Source organism: Rhamphochromis longiceps, linkage group LG7 (genome assembly GCF_057381845.1).
Source record: "Rhamphochromis longiceps isolate RC_006_pf linkage group LG7, R_longiceps_female_GT1.1, whole genome shotgun sequence".
In the NCBI taxonomy this organism is placed as follows: Eukaryota; Metazoa; Chordata; class Actinopteri; order Cichliformes; family Cichlidae; genus Rhamphochromis; species Rhamphochromis longiceps.
The window spans coordinates 45,620,991-45,645,371 of record NC_140563.1 but is presented as its reverse complement, the minus strand read 5'-3'; the positions used below and the strand labels follow the sequence as shown (position 1 = coordinate 45,645,371).

General features: G+C 41.8%; 1 protein-coding gene across 2 annotated transcripts; it reads left to right on the top strand.

Moving 5' to 3' along the window:
• The first annotated feature begins 298 nt into the window (after nt 1-298).
• On the top strand, nt 299-23,642 carry LOC146666071 (protein FAM222A-like). 2 transcript variants are annotated; one of them, XM_085413882.1, is made up of 3 exons: nt 299-603; nt 10,837-11,002; nt 21,047-23,642. In XM_085413882.1, the coding sequence occupies exons 2-3, from the start codon at nt 10,873-10,875 to the stop codon at nt 22,441-22,443; spliced, it is 1,527 nt and encodes a 508-aa protein (XP_085270008.1). In that variant the 5' UTR covers nt 299-603; nt 10,837-10,872; the 3' UTR covers nt 22,444-23,642. The 2 variants fall into 2 exon arrangements, with proteins under 2 accessions (XP_085270008.1, XP_085270007.1); XM_085413881.1 differs by having other exon boundaries at nt 10,834-11,002.
• Nucleotides 23,643-24,381: the final 739 nt, after the last annotated feature.

Below are 24,381 nucleotides of genomic sequence, written 5' to 3'. Positions count from 1 at the left end.
CACTGCTAACTGGATAAGCTGCAGAAAAACCCCGTCTGGAATCATGGTGTGTAGCTCTCTTGATCGATCAGATGTGCTTGTGTAAAGACCGAAAACTTACATTTGTTCTGGGCCAACACACGGGACGCTCTTCCCCTTTAAATCTTTCCGCTAAACGGGAACGTGCTTCCTTTGACTGGTTTGGGATCGCGACAGCGGCCGCCCTCTCTCGCGCACGATTGGCCGAGCCGTGGGAATATTCAAATGAAGCTTTGATTGATTGGCCCGGAGCCGGTTTCAACAGTGCAGAGGACTCATTTTCATTCCGACATCACTCTCCGTGGTTCACACGGCTCGGTTAGGCTTGCTGACATGATACGCAAGCGATGGCAAGGAAAACCTAATCGGTGAAATTATCTCCCACACCAGCGGCGAATATGTCGAGGAAGTGCAGTTAACGGAGCCAGCTTTATCAATGGATATTCCTCCCGGGGTTTCAGGCGCTCATCGCGAATTCTGTGGCGAGATTGCTTTTGCAGAGGAAATACGCCTTCCGAGCAGGAGAACAACCAATCAGCCGTGGCGAACCAAAGATAAACAAGCCTTATGATAAGACAAAACTCTGTAAGACATCGATCACGTTTCCCCTTTTTCCTCTATAATAATGTTTCATCTCCTCTGTGGGGACTCCTGTGAAATGTTTGTTTTTTAGTTTTTTTCAGTAATTTAGTTTGCCATGCATTTGTGCCAGTCAGACTGCCTCTACTCTAATTATGTGTGTGTGTGTGTGTGTGTGTGTGTGTGTGTGTGTGTGTGTGTGTGTGTGTGTGTGTGTGTGTGTGTAGTATTTAACAATAACGGAGTGAGAAAGGAAATAAGGTTCGTACGGGCGCTTCAGCGTGTAATGCCAGCATTGATTTTAGGTTGACAGCGCTGAATTGGTGAAAGATGCCCAGTGCGCACTAATAGGATAGGAGCGTCTCGCCCTTACTGTATATCATTATAGCTGTGTATCATATCTATTGGCCAGTGTGCATTCATCAGAGCGGAGGTCGCTCATTTGTTTTCGTCTTAAACAATAATATATAGTATTTACTAGCTCCAACATGTATTTAACGAGTAATTGTAGAAAATATAGGAGGCACGTGATTTTTATTTTATTTCAAGACACAAAACATTTTTAAATTTTTAGTCTTTTTTTCCTATAGAGGCGTTATGGTGTAAGTAAATATCAGTCGGCACATCCATGAATGGGATGAAGGCTTTGAAAGGCGCTTTATATGTCAGCATCTCAGTGGATATGGGAAGTGCTTTGAAGTATATTATCGGTCATTCATGGCTGCCTCAGAAGGTTTCCATTTCTATTGTCTAGAAGCCGGAGGTGGGATCATCGCACCTCACTGCACCGGTGGCAGCCGAGGTTGAAGGTTAGCCGCAGCGGAGTTCCTAAAGATTATTGGCCAGGTGTGAAATTCTACCCTGCATGCTTTTCCTGCTTGGGCCAGATCCTTTATTACCCAGAGAGATGGGATGTCACAGCTTAGCACCAGAGGCAGAGAAGAAAAGCCAGCAATTTGGTGTTTTATTATCATCTTCTTTTTCTTCTGGCTGTTTCCAGAGCAAAAGAGAAATATATGCCAACTCCCCTGGGTTTAGTTTAATAGGCTTTTCTGGGTCGTTTTTCTTCCTTATGGCTTTCCTATAAACATATTTAAATTATGACTTTCTGGCCTTTGATTTATTATAATGTCAGAGTGTATTGAAAATATTGCCGCCTGCTCATTTCCATCGCTTTTCTTTTCTCTCTGAAAGCTTCAGTTTGAAAATCTTACTTTCAGCTAACTAGCTGTAATTACGTGTTCACATGGTGTTTGCGTGTTTGAAGTATGTGTTGACCGAGTCCGAACTTGCTCGAGAGGCTTTTAATTTGCATTGTATCAGGAGCAGTCAGTGTGCAGGTAACCCCCATGGGGGTTTCCCTCTGATCTCACATCTCACACCCCAGCAGTAATTCCAGCTCTGTGAGGGAAAAGGGATTTGTCATTTGGCTGCCTGCTTCCCTTTGCTTTCTCAGGAGCGAAGCTGAGCTCTGATTTATTATGAAATTTCCTCAGGCTGGCTCAATCTCCAGGCCTACCGAATTACTGAATGGAAGGAGCTGCTCGCTAGGAGAATGACCTTTTCTTGAAAGATTATTACTCAGGCAAGTGCAAGGACTAATTAAGGTCATGTCCTTTTTTTCTGCTATGTCATCCATTGACTGACTTTTCAGGGTACAGCGAATTTTCTGTGGTGTATCAGTCCATGGATGTGGAATGATAACATGAAGCAGATGACTTGGAAAATATATGGATGGGTGACAAACAAAACCTGATCCCTTCTCCTCTACAGTAAAGGGATCCAGTGGCCCCGTTGTGATGTGGATGGGATTTTTGTCCTCTTCTTTGTGTTTCCAGTAAAAAGTAGCCACACCCTACAATGCCCTGTCTTTATTGTCTTTTCTACTCAAAATAAGCCCATGCTTTACAAATTGAACACTGTGTTGTATCCAGTAAGACTTAAAGTAATGGCTGGGGTGATAAACGCATAAGAAAAGTGCTTACTGAAGCCATAAATGAAGTGAAAATTGGGGCGATTTTTTTGTAGGCTGCGCATTAATTGCTGTCTACTATCAGAAGAGTCGCCCCCTGCTGGTTATTAGAAGGAGTTCAGATTTAACCAATTTCCAGACTGGCTTCTGATCCAGAAACTATTTTACAGCCTTACCAGTCGCCTGACTTCAAAGCACTGAAATACCTGTGGGACGTTATGGACTGTAAGTACTTTGCACAACCATCAGACTTGGAAGAATAGGAAGAATCAATGCCAAAGTGCACCGAGGCTGTTTGGTGGCACATGCTGGTCCGGCACTTTACTCGGTGCTATTTCATTTTTTTTCATTTGGTTTGTCATCTGTCTTCTGTGCACTCAACTTGTCCATTTCACTGGGATAATGTCAGTGGTTTTGTTGCTTAGCAATTTCTCCTGTGCACCCTTTGTAATCAGCTCTTTATCTGCTAGGAGATGTCAGGTGTAATTATGAGCAGCCTGTCATCTTTTGAAATTTGTCTAATTGGTCTTTTAATTCTAACAGGATGAAGGCTTAGTGAGACGTGGGCTGTGGGTTGAAGGTTAAGGACTGGGCCTCCTGAGGTTAGGGAGGAGGGAACCAGCCCTCCTAAGGTTGTTATTGTTTTGTCTACATACTGCTACTTGGTAATTATTTTTGATTAATGTAAAGCCAAATTTGAACTGATGCGTCATCATTTAGTCTGAAAAGAAAGGCTAAAGAAAGGCGGTGAGATGATGTCTTTATAAGCTGAACCAAAGATCAAAGACTCTTTTCTCATAGAGCATTTTAATGTTTCTGTGATGCATGGCAGAAAGCTTCTCATTAGGTTCATCTCCTGCATAAGAACCATACAGGCAGCATTTTCTCCACAGTTTTTAATGAGTTGTTTGTTTGCCCCGAAATTTTAATGGCTTGAAGGAATCAGTGACCCTTTACAATTTAGCAGTAAACTAAGAAGCCAGGAGACAGGACTTGGGAGAAGATTGTTTGTCTAACATAAACTCATTTTTATCTTTTTTGTCATGGAATTGGAAGACTAAAAACAATCCTGCCTGTCCACGGTTTGGCAAACAGATGTCATGTTAAAATAATAGTCTTCATCTACTGACAAAAGAGCTTATCTCTCCACAAAACCTACAGCTCACTCTCATTCACGATCTGTTATCTTTGAAGTCAGGGTTTTCTAAAGGCCAGGCTGCATACCCATAGCTCTTTGACAGTGTGTCTCAAGTGTGCATACTGGGATAAAGATAAGATAAAGCTCTGTTTAGCCTCTAATGCTGCTTTGGCATTGGCCAGTCTTTACCCAGTGTGCAGTGTGTTTCTTTTACCTTGGCACTGTGTATGCACATAGACCATTTTGGGTCAGCCCAAGGCTTCCTGCTCAAAAAAAAAGGCTGTTTAAAAAGGTTTAGATTCGTGGCTGAATTTGTGCTTCACATCTTTATGTATAAAATGTCAGAATTACTGTTTTCCAAATAGTTAATTTAGTATTTAGACTTCTTTTTTTTCTTTTTACCTTTTTTCCCTAATACTAGCATTTCATGCTTGCACAAATGAAAGCTGAGCATAAAAGCAAAATTCTACATGTGTATAGGTTGTGTCGTGTAGATTAAATACAGACAGAAATGACCTATATTAACAGAAAAGTAAATGATTAATTGTTTGAGAAAAACGGTGACCCTCACAGATCGTCTGTTTCTATATCAAAGTCCTTCAAGAACCTCGAGCCTACCGTGGACTAGGTCTGGTCATTTGTTGACCAGCAGTTTCACTGGTCCCAGGACATAAATACAAACTACACATAAAAATCACCCAGTGAAATCTGAAAAACAAAGCTTGAAAAGTTTGATTGCTTTTCCCTGAAATGTAGTTTTAAAAAGTTGAATTAACTGTTTGTTTTTTTTACCCTGTAAATTATACTTCTACCACCATCTTTGCTGTTGCAGAACTCTTCCATAGATTTCAATTCAGGATTCTGCAATTTGGCCGTGGGCCAGTGTTAGCTATTTAATATTAGCTGGTCAATCTATTGGTATTGTCATGCCTGTTATATAAAATATTTTAAAAGTAAAGAAGAGACATATCAGTATTTGGTATCTATCTTAAAAATCTTGTATCAGTCAGACACATCTCTGGAAGTTAGAAATGTCAACTTGTGCTCAAAAAATGTTGTCGCTATTAGATAAAGGGAGGGTTAAAATTTGGTCATTTGAATTGTATGATTGTGGGATTTGCAAAAAAAAAGTCTGTGTTTAGAAGGAAAAAGTGATTTACATAAGAAAGTAGAGGGCACACAGCAACCTCCAGGACTGGAAAAATAACTGCAGATACGTGAATGGGTAAAGGCTGTAAACATCTTTATAGCTCACATTTTAATATTAATCATATTTTCCCAGTGACTTATTGACCTGGCTAATAATGCTGCATAAGTTACATCCAACCGAATGCTCATCTGCCGCAATATTATACATGATAAATTGCATAAAGTTTGTGCTTGCATAAATAAGTTGTAGGAAATGCGTTCTTACACTGTTGTAAAGCCTTTTACAGGAACTAATCTTGGTGCTAATGAGGCTCATTGTTATCAGCCGCAGGCCCAAAGTGTTCTTGCTACTAAAGCAGAGTGACTTCGGGTTGTTTGGTTATCCCGCGCATGAACCTTTGTTTCCTTTCTCCTTTATTTATTTATTTTTTGCTTTCTCTACACTAAATGTGAAAAGAGAAGTATGGCTCTCTTTTGTATGCTATTCTGATACCAATTATGTAAACTATTATAGAATTTAACCAGGCCAGCTCTTATCGGTTAATCCAGAAGTAATAGATTCTATTAAAAATGTATGAAGGGATTGGGGACGGATGATCTGTGTGTGTGTGTGTGTGTGTGTGTGTGTGTGTGTGTGTGTGTGTGCGTGTGTGTGCGTGTGTGTGCGTGTGTGTGTGTGTGCGTGTGTGTGTGTGCGTGTGTGCGTGAATTCAGCAGCTGCAGCAACACTGCTGTCTAATTCTGTCTCTATGTGAGGTTTGTCTGGTCTCCATTACTTAGACAGGTTCCTGCAGTGCCTCTGAAAGCCATACATAATATACAATTAATTATACAATAAGTGGATTGTTATTCATGGACCTTGTCATTTTTATTCAAAGTGAGACACTGCTTTTTCTCTTTTGTAATAACTAATTGCTCTTTGTTAGTCATTTATTGATTCTCATTTAACCTTCTTTTCTGGGTTTTTGTTCTCTCTCTTTGCCTTTTGCTTGCCTGCAGTTTCTGAGTAGAAGGAAAGGTATTAGCATAGCACCCGTGCTAATCCACTGGCAGAGTGAAAAGGGTGCTCGTCTTTTTCATTATCATCTAATTATTTACAGAAGATCCTGAGAACTGCTAACGGTAGCTGAGATGGTTCGGTTAGGGAGGTGTGAGTGTAAATGTGGCAGCGTGAGTGTGTGCGTGGAGCCAGCGTGCATGGTGTATTTGTGCATTTGACATTAGTTGAGAAGGAGGCTCTTTGTGCAATTTGCCTCTATCTCAGCTCTGACCCTTAATGCTGTGCAAAGTCATAAAAGACTCCAGAAGGTCAGGCAGATGCTCTTGTCTGAGCCTGTGTATAATTTAGGGCTTTTTCCTCCGTTGATGGATGTTCTTGTGCAGCTGCTTTATACATCCAAACAGGTAAAGCAAGAACACAAGCCTTTTTATGTGTTTTATAATGCAGTAGCATTGTCTAGGTTATCATGCATACGAAACCTTATTATCTCAGGGAATGAATTTATAATCGGTGAATTGTCAGGATATAAATGGTGCTGCTTTGGTGTAGTCATCTCAAGAATAACAAGATGCCTGAATAATTCAGTTTGAATCATCTGCAAACTGTCTGTTAAATTAAACAACCATACTGAAGTTCACCTCACCTCATCATCTCCCAAAATGCCTTGTGCTGACAGACGTCACATTATAATATGAAGCATTTTACAGTATGACAGGGACAAAGGGGAAAGGCTTGAAAAACGACTTTGTCCGCCAACATATCCTTATCAGAGCACCATGGGGGACAATTAGATGGGCTGCAAAAACAAGGCCTTTATCTCCCTGTCAGGTCCTCAGTGGGCCACACGACATTGCTTATCACTTGCATGGATGTCGCCTGAGAGTCAGAAGACCTAAACGCTCGAGTAGCTTATATCTGAATGCATAAATACTGTAGATTATGGAGCAGACAGTCGCACATATTGCTTAATTCACACCTCATTTCTTTATATTTTTCTAGGAAAATGGGAAATACGTGCAGGAAAAAACAGCTTAAAAGTCAATATAATAGTATGTATGTAATAGTACGACCTCCTTTATTCTTCACACAGCCTGAACTCTCTTAGGCAAGCTTTCTTGTCATTTCTTTGAGGAATAGTTCTCCAGGCTTCTTGAAGCACATTCATATCTCTTGTTGGCTGTTGGCTGCCTTTTGTTGCGTTCAGTGTAAAGATGATTTCACACTGCTTTTTTCTATGCAGTGGCAGTGTTTGAGATCATTGTCATTGCTTAAAAATGAAGCTGCTGCCAATCAGATGCTTTCTAAATGGTACTGCATGTTGGAATTATATTTGAAAGTAATTTTCTTTGTTCATAATTCCATCAGTTTTGACACGAGCTCTGGCCGTGAGTGGCTGAATTGCAGCCTGAACCATGATAGAGCCTCCACCTTGTTTTGCAGAGGGCTGTAGATTTCTTCTGGCATCCCCAGTGTCAGTTTGAACTAAAAATTAAAAATTTGGACAGATCAGTCTATAAGATCTGATGTCACTGATTTTCACTCCACGTTTTGTGTAATTTGGCATACTTCAGCTGTTTCTCCCTGTTTCCCTTTAAGAATGGCTTCTTGACAGCCATCCTTCCACTGAGAACGTTTCTGATGAGGCTTTGGTGAACAGTAGCTGGATCAACTGTCGGGTCAGATGTATCTCTCAGGTCCTGTGTCAGGTCTTTGCAGGATCTTTTACCTATTTCTTAATGACTTTCAGATGCTGTTCATCTGCTGTAGATATGCAAAAATACTATTTATTTTATGTGTTATCATTTTTGTAGATTCAACTAACAGGCTGCTAATAAGAAAGCACCTAACAAAAGAGTTTAAAATTGGTTCTTTGCTAAGTTGCCTGTGAAGTGTAAAAACAACACTGGTTCATCCTTTGAGTTAAGTGCCTTTTTTTGTGCTCGAATAATTCAAAGGTCATTCTGAAGTGGCTTAATGAACAAGAAAGCAATGTTACTCTGCAGATGGTCAGAAGCAAAGACTAAAAAGCAGACAGTGTCCAAAGAACAAGTCCTAAAGACTTCTTAAATAAAAAATACCAGACTCGCTCATTGGAAGCAAAATACAAAGGAAGGATATATCATAAGAAAGTGCAAAGCATAAAAAAGATTCATCGAGCAAAACTGTGTCTGTATAAAAAGGATGAAATTGCTTGAGGGCTTGAGATAATATCATGCATTCTGACATTACTTTCATTTCTCTTCTATTTCGTGGATAATCAGACTATTTTTAAGATTTAAGTTTGTGCTCTCAGTGACTTTTTTTGTCAAGTCCTTGCTGCCCTCTCTTTGAAATATAGCGCCCTGCTTGATGCATTTTCTTCCAGCTGCAAATTATGGGAGTAATGGAAGGTATTCCAAATTCATGTCTCATTTTCTGCTTGTGAAGGGATTTCTCCAGACGTGCATTTTCTCTCTTGTGTTCCTTCTGCCTTTTCAGTATTTCCCTCTTGACAAATGTGTAGTAATGGAGGGGTTGTTGTGAAATTGCTATTATTTTCAAAATGGAATCCAGGCATACCGAGGCTTTTAGCTCTTCAGATGTGTGTGTTCAGATGAGGCAGGTTGCGCTGAGCAGTTTGAAGTGAGCTTGTCACCGAGGGACAGATGTTGGGTGGAGGAAGGGAGTGGGGGAATCTTTTTTTCTTTTTGGCACCTGAGTAACACAAGATCCACTCCGTCTTCTTCCTTTTGAGGCGAAGGTAATCATGTTTCTGCAGCCCATTGCTGAACATGCTGTTATGTGGTTGACTTGCTTTAGCTGCCCTCCAGACCCTGAGGCAGAAATCAAAACAAAAATCCAGAAGAACCTTAAAAGTAAAAAAAAAAAAAAGGGCAATCTGAAAGCTACATGCTGCAGGCTCGTAAGTAGCCATTTTGGGGACTACTGCACATCTAAGAAAAATACAGTGTTTCAATTTGTAATCACCAGATTGATTAACTAGTATACCAATAGTTCTGCGGCATTTTGAACTGACAGCAGTTGTCTGTCTTCGAGATGGGCTACCTGATACAAATACAGCACGATAGCCTGAGGTTTCTTTTTTCTTAGTTTTGCAACGCTGCATTCAGAGTTGCTGACTCTTTCAGATAATCAAATAGAATGTCAAATGCGATTATCGCTGAAATATTTCCTCAAAGCGCAGCTCGCTCTTTTTAGAGTGATTGCTTCAATCAGCACAGCTGTGGCTGTGGCTTTGGCGAGTCTTGTTCAGACACAGGCTCTCATTTCCTCTGACAGTACTTAACACTGCAAACAGCGCAGCCTATTTTAGGGAGCGAGCTGCTTTTGGCTTTTTCTGCTGATCAATACGGTCATAAATTTATAGAACAAGAAACCAAGGTCTCAGAGCCGGTTAGAAATTGAAACACGCGGCCCGAGGCTACAGGAGGGGTTGTAAATGATCTGTGATCACAACAGGCAGAAAGCAAGGTTGATAACGGGAAGGAGCCATCATAACAACTAAGCAGAGGAAGGAGATGGAGTCATCATTAAATTATATTACTTTCTTAAATTTACAGTCTCTGCATTTCATCGAGGGGCAGCTGAATTTTAATATGGTAAAAGGATCTGAGTGGTTGCAGAAATTTAGATCTGCGCTTTACAAAGAACACGCCTATTGGATTTTAATGTCCATGAGGAAGCTTTGCAGTTTGCTTCCATCAGCAGTGCCTGATGCTTTTAATTTGAAGTTAAAAAAATCACTGTGGATAATCGAAGGAATAATTAGCCCATCTATTTGATAGATGGGATGCCACAAAACTACACACAACTGTTCATCTTCCCTAGAGAAGGAAACCCAGTGATTACATTTAGCTCCGCAGGCACAAATAAGGCAGCCACCTGCTTTAAAAAATACATATATCTATTTTGAAGATTAGCTTGAATTTTGGAACAGATAGCTGTTGGTGGTCAGAGGCTAAATCTTTATGTTGAGCAGGTGTGATTTTTCAGTAACTACGGATATTTCTCAACATCTTCTGGGTGAATGTGATTTTAACCCTCTAGAGCAGTGGTTCTCAAACTTTTTCTGGTATGCCTTGCTTCAGATGTTGAAAAAAAGGGTCACATGCCGCACTTTTTATCAATCAGCAAAGAATCCAAGTAGAATTTTAGTTAAATAAAGATGTTTTGTTATTTGTCTTTACAATTTACCCCTGGACTTCAAGGCTCTGGCAGCAGTGGCTCTGTGCTCCACAGTTTGAGAACCAGTGCTCTAAAGCAGGGACGTCAAACTTATTTTACATCGCGGGCCACATAGAGCTACTTTGATCTTCTGTTGGCCCGACCGGTGAAACTCCCTCGTCTGTCGGTGTACAGAAATGTAACTAGACATTTAATCCCTGAGATATTTTAATATAAGACAAAATTAGTGCAATTTCAACAGCGCGTGTCAGTTCTTCTGCATGCTGGTGGAGTAAATGAAAGATATCTGTCAGCACAACTCTTTAATCTTAAATTGTATGTAATAAATGTGTAAAATTACAGAAATCTAATACTTATGAATGACCATTGGGAAGGTTTGTATTAGTAGGAAAAGCTGTAAAACTTATGAAAATATAGTTAAAAGTTAAAAATTGATGCCACCCTTCACATTTTCCAGAGTCATCCAATTGGCTGATTCAGTCTCCTGTAAAGTCTAAAGGGACTGTGAAGTTAACAGTGGTTATTCAAAGAAATATTGATGGTAGATGGTTATTTTAATGACATTCCTTCTGATCTTGACTGTACTTTGATGCCTTAATTAGCGGATGTTAGTATACCTGCTAAACATCCCCACATTAACATTTTCATTGTGGACAGAGGCGAGTTAGCGTTTAGTTAACTGTACAGTCTCTAAAACTTACTGATATGTCTGTGTGGTTTTGTCTATCAGGTGTTAAGTGTTAACCAAAGTGTAAAATCATGTGATTTCTTTTTGTTGTTGTCTTGTTCTAGCAGGTTTACCCAGGCTGTGCGCAGCCCTAGTGAACTATCATGCTGGCCTGTATCCAGAGACGGCAAAACTTCTCGTCGCAGCATTTGGCCTGCACACCCAAAAGCCTCGATGTTCCGCCGCCGCCATTGCTGCTGCCGGTACCACCGCTGCAGTCATGCACCCACAAAGGTGAGTCCTATCGAACACATTTAAGACATTTTGTCATAAAGTATCTGTTTTTCACGACACACTGGGAGTAAAAAAAAAAAAAAAAAGTCACGTTCTACTTGACCTTGTTGGCTCAAAGTGCTCGTAAAGATCACACGTGGTTGTTTTCAGCAGCGCTCGCTGAGATTCCAGGTACTGTGGAGCATTTTGAATTAAAGTAATGGGCTACTTGATGATAATGTCTGCTAATTGTAAAAGCTTGTAATCAGCGTGCTCATGCAGTGCAAATGCATGCAGGTCAGAGTGGACAAAGTGAAATTACAGAGTGACTCAAATCGCCCATACAGAGTTACTAATGATGCTCACACTGTGCAGAAGGTGCTTCGTGTGTGGGTGTTGTTTGACCTTCATTTTGAATGATTGCACGGCATGTGCTGTAAGGTTGAGTGTTGAATCTATGGGAGTGGAATTTATGATTAGATTTCTTTCAATTAACTGATTAAATGAGATGATTATTATTTTCTTTATGTAGTTTACTCTGCTTTCATGCTCTTTGTGTAGTTGTCCAACTCGCTTCCACTGGTTCATCCTACCTGCAAAGCCTACTTCTGCTCTGTTGTCTGTTTCTCATCACCCGCCCACTTTCTTAGATACACCTGTTCAACTGCAAATATCAAATCAGGTAATCGCATCGCAGCAACGTGGTCAAGATGACCTGCTGAAGTTCAAACCGAGCATCAGAATAGGTAGAAAGGTGATTTAAGTGACTTTTAATATATAGTTGTTGGTCTGATGTATTTCAGAAACTGCTGATCTGCTGGGATTTTCCCACACAGCCATCTCTGGGGTTTACAGAGGATGGTCCAGAAGAGGAAATTAAATGGTGTGCTGCAGTTTTCTGGGTGAAAATATATTTTGTTGATCTTAGAGGTTAGAAGAGAACAGCCAGGCTGCTTCGAGCTGACAGGAGGGTAACCATAAATAAAATAGCCAAGGTTTACAGAAGAGCATCTCTGAATGCACAACACATGAAAGTTTGAAGCAGATGGGCTACAGCAGCTAAACACCACTTCATGCACTTCTGTTGATTAAAAACAGGAAATTGAGGCTACAGAAACTGCACTGGTCTGATGAGTCTTGATTTTGCTGTGACATTCAGATGGTAAGGTCAGAGTCTAATGTAAATAACATGAAAGGATGGATGGCTTGTATCAGTGGTTCGGGCTGCTGGTGGTGCTGTAATGTTGTAGGCGGTAATTTCTTGGCACACTGATTGGAGTGAAGTTGCCCCCCCTCCCTGTTTGACACCACTTTTGTTTGATTTAAGGTGGGGGGGGGACTTCACTCTGATTACCAACTGAGCATTGTTTAAGCATCACACCGTAGCTGAATATCGTTGCTGACCGTCAAACCCTTTATAACACAGTTTGCCCATTTTCTGATGGTTGCTTCCAGCAGGATAACCCATCAAATCATCTCAGACTGGTTTCTTGAACTGACACTAAGCTGACAGTCCTCAAATGGTCTCCGCAGTCACCAGATCCGAATCCAGTAGAGCACATTTGCATGTGGCTGAATGGGAGATTTGCGCCATGGACGTGCAGCCAGACACTTCTGCAGAAACTGTGTGATGCTGTCATGTCAATATGGACCAAAATCTCTGGGAATGTTTCCAGCACCTTCTTAAACCCATGCCTTGAAGAGTTAAGGCATTTCTGGGTCCAACACAGTACTAGCAAGTGTACCTAATTAAATGGCCAGTGAGTGTTTCCCAGTTGTTTCTTAGCTTATCTGACTGATTATGTTCCCGGTTTTCTTTGTTTGCATGATCTTGTGCACTCTCGTGCGTCTCGTTCTCATTTATTTCTGATAATTAGATTTCCTCAGGTTGACCTTCTATAGAGTCATGCTGTGAGTCTAATGAGGTCACCAAACTCCAGGCAGTTAAAAGTACCATAAAAAGTGAAACGAGACTAACAGCATGGGGGGGGCATGTCAATTAAGTGCATTGTATACAGTTACAATACAAGCTCCAATCAGCCAAAATAAGTGAAATCTGTGGTGTCGCAGACTGCGCAGTTAATTATTATGTCTTCCTTATTTACTTGTAGCCAAGCAGTGTGTATCCAACCATATTCAAATTTGAAATGCTAAAAATTCATTCCCTCTTAAGCTCCATCTACTCATCCCTCATTTCCCCAGGTGAAATACCCCTTTGTCTTTTCTGTTATTAAATATTAATTGGGAATCAGTGGAGCGCTTGTCTGCTAAATGTTGGAACAGAAGGGCCTGGTTTGCCTCAGGCAGAAACAGGGATGCATTTTCTCATCCTGTTTACCTGCAGGGCCTCCACCCACCCCCCTCTACCCCCCTTCAGTTTTATGCACTGCACTGTGCGTGGTGCAGCACCCTCCAGCTGTAGCCTGACATTTCAAGCGCAGCCACAGGGAATAAACTACTGATGGGAGCTCAGTCTGTGTGGTCTGGGCTTCTTCCTTAAATGAGTCGTTGGATCAAGTTAAAAGGGGGCAGTATTAAGCCACTGCTGTGCTTTTGAAAGCCATTTTCATTTTTAGCCATCGATAAATGGAAGGTGCGGGGCCATTAGAGCTCCTGGCCACGCAAACCAACGCGAAAGATTTCTGAGAAATGACTGTTAGGAATTATGTGATGAGAGTAATTGAGAGCTGTGATGTTCGCTGTTATCTCAGCTTGAAAGCCGGGGCTGGAAATGCTTTTTTTCCCACGCTGCCGGCCTGCACTCGGCCCGCCTTTGAGAGGGGGAAACTTTGCCCAAGCGGCATAGAAACAAATGAGGAATGACACTGGTGCAAGGAAGTATTTGGCCAGAGCCTCCTCGAGCACACATAACCAAGTGTTAAACCCTGAGGTTACTCTGTTCTTTGAGTACCTAGCCTTCATCCAGGGAGCACTGACGTGGAAAGAGCGAGGCTCGTGAAAATGAGGCGAATGAGTGTCTGAGTGTTTTTATTTTTGTGTTTACCAAAGAAGCCTGTGAATAGAGAGGTTAGTGTGAGTGAGATTTAAGAGCATACGGTGTCAGCGATTTCCTGTGCCTCGCTGCGATGTGAAGCGCAGAGAATTAGCACTCAAATCTGAAGCTGTGTTGGGCATGGCGAGTGGCTTTAAACACTACAATAAAAGCTTTAGCCGCTACCGCTGTGAAGAAGAAGAAGCAAATCACAGGCAGCGTTTTCTCTTTCGCCATTGCAGTTGGAGTTAAAACGTCTCTGCACTGTTGTTAGTTTTTGAGACAGTGAATCAACTCTAACTACAGTAGAGGTGAGCCAGCTTTGAGTCCCCAAAGATTATCTGTAGGGAAAATGAATGGGATGTCTTTTCTTGAACTGGGGGCACCTGAAATAACTCTGCCGGTGACTTTAGAACAACTTTAAAACTTTATTGTGAATCTTTTTAATGCCCTCTTTATTAATCACTCCAACTTTAAACTGAGTTCAGTCAGTGTGTGTAAAGCTGAGCCGTTATGAATTTCCTTATGTATGCTTTGATTATTCACAGTTTCAAAAAATAAAGTACACATAATCACTATGAACCTAAAGCTAAGACTTCAGGCTGCTCTAAATGCTTAATTTCAAATGTTTTTTTTTCTATTCTTGTGTTGACTTGATGTCGACTCTGTACATATGTCTTTATATGCTCATCTCAAGCACAGCAAGAGCCTGAGATTGAAAAGTATAGGGTTCTATTTGCAAAAGCCAATAAGTAGGAAATGGGCTTTTAGAGAGGGGATCCTTAAAGAGATACAGTAGTGTGCAAAAGTCTTTAGCCTGTGAAGGTTCTCAGTCATCCAGGTCATCGTAGTCAAAGGAGCTTGCAAAGAAAAGCGTCTGGACTTCTTTAAGTTACTTGAAGACGTTTCACCTCTCATCCGAGAAGCTTCTTCAGTTCTAAGGTCAAATGGTGGAAAGTCCCAGATATAAACCTAGTGGGAGTATCCCCCCACAGAGGGACAAAAGGACCCCCTGAGGATCCTCTAATCCTCTAAATGAGAATCGGCTAAAAGTCTTTAGCCGATTCTCATTTCTTTATATTTTCCTGAAGTGGCGTTCAGCAATAGTTCTCCAGGCTTTCTGAAGGTCTTTTAAAATTTTTACTTTAGACATTGGCTGCTTTCTCAGTTGTTTTGAGTCCAGTATTTGTATCTGATCATTTTCAGTTTTTATATGCTGTTAAGCCACTTAACAGTTACCTATGAATCATTTAAGCATAAAAAGGAGCCTAAATCAAAGGAAAAACCAGTGTTGCGTGTACAAAAAAACCCCAGCTTGGCAAAGAACCAGTTTTAAATTGTATCTTAAGGCACTTTGCTACTAAAAGCATGTCAGGATAGGGGGAAAAAAGCAGTGTAGGATCATCTTGACAGAGAACAGAACAAAAGGAAACTAACATCCAAAGATAAGCTTTGATTGTCCTTCAACTGAGCCCGGAGAACTATTCCCGAAGACGGCTTAAAGAAATGACAAGAAAGCTGAATAAGAGAGTTCAGGCTGTGCCGAAGAATAAAGGTGGTCATTCCGAGTATTACTGACCGTCAAGCATGTTTGAATGTATTTCAATAAACTGTTGCACTTATTTCACATTTCCCTTGAAAAATTACACTTTTATGAAATATAAAGACATGAGGGATGAATCACGACTTCTGTACAGTACTATATTGCTGATATTATTACTGCTTATACACAGAAGATGAATGGAGCTACAAGACAAATGAGTTTTCTTGAACTTTGAATCACGCAGCTACTCTGAGTCACAATAAAAGCATGGCGTAGGTCTGCTTTATAATAAAATTGGAAGCTGGGAATTAACTGAAATAATCAATCACACCAGGATATAATTGGGTTCTAATCATGTAAATAATGTAAAATAAAATACCAAAAAGATAAATAAAAGCCATAAAGTTATCTTCCGTTTGCTCTAACAGGCAGATAGTCGATTGCAGAGGCTCGTCTTAAACAGATGAATGAAGGCAGGAGCAATTAATTACATGGTTCTAATGACTGGACTTACTGGGCCAAGTGAGTGCACGGAGGAGGTTGTCATGGTAACAGAGGGATGGCTTTTAAAAGCGTTCTTGAATTTCTGAGCTTCGTCCCTAGTTATTAAGGTATTTTAAATATCAGGATTATTGGTGTGGTAAACAAGTATTTATGCCTGCTGAGAAGCGCTGTTCTGTAATTAACTGCCAGTTCTCAGTGCCATGTTCCTGCTGAGGATTTGACACTTGTAAACATGTTATCACACAAAAGTGTTCAAGATAAGTCTTTAGCCTAACATCAAAGGCCTGTGGGGGTTTTTTTGTTTAGTTTTTTTGGTCTGGCAGTTCTGCCAACATGTATGGATAATAACAATGAAATGGAATTTTTTTATTTATTTTAGTTTTATCTCATTTGGGAATCGTATCTAGCAACCAACCATTGTAATTGTTTCCTTATGTTCTCCCTCTGGGCATGAAATGGTTGGAAGCCGTGGTTTTGGAAACTCAATGAGCCTGTCCAACTCCTGTTTCAGCCCTGCCTCTGGGGCTTGTTTTGCCCATAAATTAGTGATTAACTCAAAGTGCTCCAAAACAATGAGGTCCCTGCTCTAATCTGGGGGAAATGGCTTCAAGTGTGACCACAGGAAAAAGATTAGCCCGTTTTAAAGTGGCAGAAAGCGTCGAGTGGGATTGCGTGTGGGTGGAAAAAGGTTATGAAAGACCCATACGTATGTATACATCGACATAACACTGTATGATTAAAAATGGTTTATCCCTCCAGATTATTTTTATGCTAATATTAATGAAATCTCTGTCCTGAAGCTACACACACACACACACACACACCCGCACAATCAGGCGTAGTGGTGATTGAGCGTTTATGATTGCCCCTCACCCTGAGCTCTTTCTTTCCAAGCATGTCCCCTGCGTGGAAGCAGGAAATCAGGATTAGTTGTTTCCTGTGAAAGTGTGCCAGTTTCAGTGGGTGCCATAACAGCACCCATTGAAACTGGCGTGTTAAATGTGCCGAACCCCTTTCAACCAAAAGAAAACGCCAAATCCCGACCGGAGGAGCCACTAAATGTATCATCATGGTTTTTAGCAGCACCGCACATCACAGTCCAGCGTGCCTCACATAAACAAGCTCGATTCAATCAGTCCCGTCTAAAAAGCAAGCGGTGGAAATGCTAAAAGGTCAAAGCTTGTTTAAGCACTGCGTGATGGCTTTGGTCAAGACTGCTTGCAGAAAAGTGGCTGATGGTATTTTCTGAGCTGCTTCTACTTCTGCTGCTGCTCGCTGTCAGGGCTGAGGAGAGAAACAGCGTGCTGTCTGCAGGTTCAGGGTGATTAAGTGCTTAAGGTCAGACTGCTAATTATCTCTCTGCCATGTCTTACCTCACAGCACATAGCTGCCATTTCCTTGTTGTCATGCGAACAGCCTCGTATTTGTTTTCACTTCTTCACTTCTGTCTTTATTTTATACCACTGTGCCTTTTCACAGTAAAGCAATGTACACTTTGGAGAAAAAAGGTAAAAAGATGGTTTTAAAAATCTGGTTTCAAATTAAATAGACAAGCGATCCCCCCCCCGGCCTCATTTTGAATCCTCTTTTGCTCATAATCCTTCACAGCTGAGCAGTGGTTGTCACCCTCACTGAGTGCCCACTTCAAGGGAAAACTGTTTTCTTCTCAGATGCTTCTGCTTCATATCCTTTTCAGTGCTATCTGATCTCTTCCTATCTTAAAAGCCTTGTGACCTATGAGATTGACGTCTTGAGAAATTAACCCCACCCCTCCGCACTGGATCCACTCAAATAAGCTGTGAACGACAATGTACGCTTTACTTTCAAGCTGTTTATCGACATGATCTGGACTCATGGCATTATCTGTTGGAGTTTTAGAGCGTTAGACGCCCTTTAACCTGTGAAAAGTGCATGTAGCTGTCCACTGAACTCACAGCAAGAGAGCGGTCATTATGTGTGTCACTCTCACTTAATCCAAGCTGAGAATTTCCAGTACTGAGCCTGTCTGAAGGAGACTGTCCCCTGCTGTGTGCTAAATGTGATAAAGGGCAGTGGCACACAGTGTACCGACTTGACCCTAGCGACACTCAGAGTTCATGTGGGAAAATGGCTCCAGTCTTCCTACAGTACACGCCTGTATAATATTGCTTATAGCGTAAAAACTGACAATGAATGTGCTAAAAATATAAGCCTGCATTAATACAAACTTACTGTAAGATCAGCGTGCATGATCCCATAATTGCAGCAGGGAAAGATTAGAGTAGATGAACTCATTGTTGGGTTAAAAGTGTGCAGCAGTTTTATCTCACGCATTCTTATCTGCAGAATGAAAATAATGAGGTTTTCCTGCCTCGTATGCTCATGTGCTGCAGTTGAAATGCTCTGAATACAATCCCTGTGGCTTAACACTGGATGCAAATGAATCGGAATTAAAAGCTGGCTTTGTTTTTATTGTATTTTATTTACTTTTTGTTTGCTTGTTTTCAAACTAAAGGAGGAAAGGAGCACGTACTGCGAGGTACACAGTCTGCTTTGCCTTGTAACTTTTCACAGTAAAGTTCAAACCTAATCTCGGAGTGTGCAAATGACCTTTTCCTATCTGCGGATCGCAGTGGAGGCAGCGCTTTCTGCAGGCCGACGGTTTTCACTCTAATAATATGCATATGTTGAGTATTTGGATAAGGTGGCAGCCGGCACAGTAGGCTATTGTCTAATTGGCAACTGGAGAGAAAACGTCAGCTTTCACACTGCAACTGATGAACTGCACTTTTTAATTTGGTTGGGGTGTGCTCGTAGGAAAGCTTATGTGTTTTGCAAGGAAAGAGTTACTGCGTTACTTTCATTACAGCTAACACACTCTTTGGGGGAAGCCAACCCGCGTGGCGCTCACTTCACTGCCATCAAACGCTGCCGACTGGAGGTAAAGCCTTCAAGATTGAAACAAGTACCTGTGGTTGCAATTTCGAGCAAATGTAATGCCGCTCATGCTGTTTTTGATCACACTTGTAACTTCACATTATCCAGCGGTTGGGGGTTTTTTTGTTTCGTTTTTTGAAGTCTAAACTGATCCTTTTTTATGCCTGTGTCACACAGTAGTGGTCCTCAGATGATAAATATGTGAATGCAGAGTGCCTATTTGCAAATGAGGCTTTCCATATTGGCAACATTAAGGCAGCCGCAGTGGGAAGTGCAGCTGTGTTGTGTCTCCATAGCTCTGACAGGGCTGTAATCTCTGGACTAACAATATCAGACACCCCGTGAAGACGTGTTAGCATTCAGAGTGTTTGAAGTGTTTGTGGAACAGCAAGCCAATCACAGCATGCTGGGGCTTAGCACTGACATTTTACTCAACCAGAAACGGCTAAAATGTCTGTCTTTGATTTGTTTTGCTAAATCATCCATCTTTGCTTAACTGAGCGCCGTTATCAAAGGCGGGGAACAAAAAAAAGAGGGGGGGGGGATTTTTGTGCTGTGGTGATGCAAGCGGTTATTACGCTTTTAAATGTGTCATCGCATCTAATCATCTAAAGCTCCTTTCAGGTGGACGTGATCCTCTTCTTCTTATGCTTTGTAGTCATGAATATTTATCTTATTTTTTTTATACATTTGCCAGAAATTGTTATTGCAGCTGCTTTTTCCTCGATACCCCCCCCCCCCCCACCCCACCCCGTGAGCAGTATTATGGGAAACCAGAGAAGGGATAGCTCCCATCTTGATGTTGTATACAATACAAACACCTCTCCAACATCCCAGCTGTCATTGTTTTCTATAGCAGCGCTGCACCGCGATACATAATAAGCAGTGTTTTTGCTTTTGTTTTATTTCTCCCCAGAATTCATTCATGCTCCTGGCACTGTGGTGCCTGCTCCTTCTGCTCCGCTGGGAGATTGTTGGATGGATTGAACACTCCACCTTGCCTCTTTCCTCCATTTTAAACACCCAATTTATTTCTTTCATGAGATGGATCTGTAGATTGACTCATTTTCACAGTCGGGAGGCTCACTGTAGGCCTGAAATGAAATGAACTCCCAAATCAATTTCAAATGGGAACGACGAGCGAGCGCTCCCCTGCATAGCTGGAATTGGATTTGTTATTGAAAATGAAATGAAGTGTTTTGTTTTTTTTGGTTTTTTTTTGTTGAGGGTTTTTTTCGGGGGCTTTTTCCCTTTTCACTCTTTATTGCAGATTACAGCTTTGTTCTTTTGCCTGCTGTGATTTCCTCCGACTTACGCTGCGATCTGGGTTAATTTCAGCAGCTTTTCTTTTTATGTCAGAAATTCCATAAAAGTGTCACTCCGAAAGGTGGTGGTAATTTCTACACGGTGATTTATTGTTTTTAAATGGGGTGCCTTTTCCCCACCTTAGTCACTAGGAGTTAAGCAGCCATGAAATTGCCTGAATAATAGTGTTTAAATCCAATCTTAGTTTGTCCCGTCTGCTTTCTCGCACACAATTCAATCATCTGTGCCCTCGACGATTTTTTTCTTTGTCCATCTGCGTCAAGTTTTCCTTCACAGTTTAGGCTGCAGGCTTTTGCATAGATTAGGTCCAAGTTTACGAAGGCATAAAGTGGAACGGCATTGCACAGGCAGGACGTGGTGATACTTGAGTAATTATGTTGGCAAATTGCTTAGGTACTCCTTATTAGATGAGGCTTCTGCTTCTGCTAAGGTGTGCTCCAATAACCAAGATTCCTTTTGATCACATTTTTAAAAAGCAAAAATTAAAAAAAGGTATGCTTATTTGTCAGAGTTTCCTGTATCAGGATCATCCTGCATTTAGTGCTAGCTGCTGTTTTTATAGATTTTGTACTACTTTGAAATTAGACCCTTTGCTTTTTCCTGTTTCTTCTTTTCCCAGAATGAACTAATTGTGAGTTGAACTGAGCCTAAGTTTAAAAAAAATCCTGGAGGTGTGTAATAAAACCGGTTTGAGATTTTAAGAGGGAAAAAGAAGAAAAAAGAAAGACACAAGGGGCTCATTTTCTGAGCTAATCACCGTTTCTGTCTTCTGCTTTCTTCTCAGGGGAGCCGTCCTCCATGATTTCTCGGTACCCCTCTCCTGCAGAGTTGGATGCTTTTGCGCAGAAAACTGCCAACAGCCCACTGTCCATCAAAATCTTCCCGTCGGATGTGCGGGTGCCGCAACACAAACAGCTCAGCAAAACAGTAAACGGCTTGGACACCACTGGTCAACGCTACAGCCCCTATTCGCATCCGTACTCGGGAGGCTACCAAGGCTTGTTGGCCATTGTCAAAGCCTCTGTGGTGGTCAAAGGTGTGGTGAAAACCTCAGAGGGCAGAAGGACTAAACATGTAAACAGCCAGGCTTCTGTGGCACCATATAATAATCCTTTGAATAATGTCTACACCATCAGAAACGGGCATAAAGCCTATCGCGTAAACTCATGCAAGCCGCCCGATGCACCGATCGAGACACTTTGTTCTAGCGTTGGAATAGCCTCTGGAGATCAGAGCCTGCCCCCCCAGTCTGAGCTGGCAGAGGTTCAAAGCTTGATGAGGCAGATGAGCAGAGTTCCTCACAGCCAGGCGCCGCAGCTGGGGGGAGAGGCCCGAGCCAGCCCCTCGCTGCAGGCCGTGGCTGCGGTGGCGCATTCAGACTCAGACTTTGTCCTGGGAGTGCCTCCCCAGAGCAGTCTGGCTTTCGCGGGAGCGGTGCTACCGACACAGAGCGCAGACAGAGCCAAAGCTGGATACTTGGACAAAGGAGACTACACTGTGTGGCAGCACAAAGCTCAAATGCAACAGCAGCAGCCCTATCAGCAGGGAGCAGTGAGGATGTACGGTGTGAGTAGCAGTGCTCAGGGCCACAGAGCAGCAGAAGCTGGGGTTGGCCTTTCTCCTGAAACTTGCCTCCCTTTGGCCCGCTCCTCACAGCTGCCGTATAGGCCGCATCCTGGCAGAGTGGGCGTCGGGCAGGAGCGAGTCAGCGCCAGCGTACAGGGGGAGGTGTCTGTCGGACAGTACTTCGCTCCTCTGTGGGACAGCGTCATGGCTACCCCTAACAGTGACTGTTATCCCTATCAGGTGCTGACAACGGGTACATGTGCAGCCAGGCCTAGAGATGTGGGTCTCTCCCATCCCCATCCCCATCTTCACAACCACCACAACCCACAACATCACCAGGCACAGCTTCACCCTCCTCTTCCTCTTCCCCCTCCCCCTCCTCATACCCAGGCCTACAGCACAGACCAAAACCTCTGTTGTGGGCTGTCTAGTTCTAGCCTGTGCCACGCTGCAGTGCTTAGCAGCAGCCTGCAGTCTCTGGAGTGCCTCATCAGTGAGATCCACCCTCCCTGCATCAAAGAGCGCATGCTGGGCCGTGGGTACGAAGCCATGGGGATGCCTCCGCTCATGGAGCACCAACAGCAAGCCCACATCCAGCTCCCCGTCTACAGATAAGATGGCAGGACAGGGAAGCGACACATCTTTTATAGACCGCAGAGGTGTCTGTGAGCGAGAGACATGCCTTTTTGTTTGTGCATGTACTTTATTTGTAGAAGGCTTTGTCTCACAAGCCTGGAAAAGAAAAAAGGGTAAAATGATAATCATGACTTTAAAATACAGGTTTATTCTATGGACTTTCCACGTTGTATTTTTATATCTTTAAATGGCCATTGGACATGATTACTGTCGTTCACGTGATGCCGAGCACTTATTTGCATTTTTACATCACAAAATCATCGGTAACCTTCTGAAAACTTTTACTTGAATCCGGTTAATGATCTCTGGTAAGCCTTTTTGTGAATATACTGTATTTGTTTTATGGGGTTTTTTCTTATTAGTTATTTGAGAGCAAGAATTCTCCTCAAAAATCACTTTTAACCAATCTTCTTGGTTGTCTGTTGATTTCTTGTGGATTTGTGTTTTGGTTTCCTTCTCCTGGCTTTCCTTTATCGGACATACGCACTGCCCCAGCTTTCTCAGTACGATGCAACTCTCCTAGATGCTGCATGGGGAAATACTTTCACCATTCAAATGTGAATATATATACACATCTAACCAACATACTTTTTTGTTACAGTCACAGAGAAACTTGTGTAATTTAAACACCTATACTGATTTAACCTAGTCACGCTCAGCTCGGCTTTTAAGGACTGTTGCATGTCCAAATCAACACTGTGGCATTCAGGCCAAGCAAGATATGCCCTTGGTTGTATTTTTTTAAACTGTTTTTGAATTTCAGAAGCTTGTGTGAACATTTTTCCTTGAATGACATAAAGTCCCGACACTGTTCTCACGACGCCGTGTGTATAACGGAAGTGCTACGTAGAAGAGCAGGCCGCCTGAATCATTTACAGTGTCTTCTTTGTAGGGCTATATTATCTGCGATGGTTTGAGATGTGTGACTGAGTAGTTCTTTGTGTGTCTGCACTGGTTCTGTAATCCAATTTATTTATGTCCCCACCCCCCTCTCCCTTGATTTATATGGCAAACTGTCTCTCTTATAAAGTGCAATTATTATATATGAATATGTGAGCGCTCTCCATGAATTATGTTGATGAAATAACTACATTTTGCAATGTACGACCCTAATCCCTCACCCTTTTTTGCTTCTTCTTAATAAGGATTGTCAAGTAAATTAAATTTTCTAAACCCAGCGAGTACTGTCTTATTACCTATTAATAGCCATTATCTGGCAAACTTGCAGTCTTTATTATATTCACGAATGATAAAGCAGTTGTAGGAAGACAAGATTTTTTTTCTGGCTTTATTGCAAAGGGATTTAAAGCTTAAGCACAAGGCGAGTCGCTCTCTTCTTATTTTATTTTATTTTTTTTTTACCTCGTTCCATTAAGATCCATCTTTTCACCCAAAGATTTCAGTTTTATTATATGATGTAAGTCAATCCTTAGCTGGAAAAGATTGGACTGGCTTCTTTATAAATGATGCAAGCCGAAAGCGCTAATTTTGTTATCACTGAATGATGTTAGTCCAGATGGATGGCTCATGCTTGAGGCAGAAGCCAATGAATACTTCAAAATACGTAAGTGAAAATGTGCAGGCCTGTTCCTGCAGATATTACATTTTGATATGAAAAATACATGCTTCCTTGAAGACATATTCACGTGAATATTGTTGTTCACATTATTGAGAAATAGGCTGGCCGTTCCCCCAGCTATTGGATTGCTAATGTCCGATGATGTGCCTGCCTGCGCTCCTTATTTTGGTTCATTTGTCCTCCTAAATTGGACGCTTCTAGCTGCGATCCAGACACGAAATGCACAGCCACTTTAAGCAGGCCATTATAAAACAAATAACATAGATGGTGTGAATAATGACATTAGGCGCCCTGTTAGGAATAAAACTGCAGTATTCAAATGATGACCTCATTGCGCA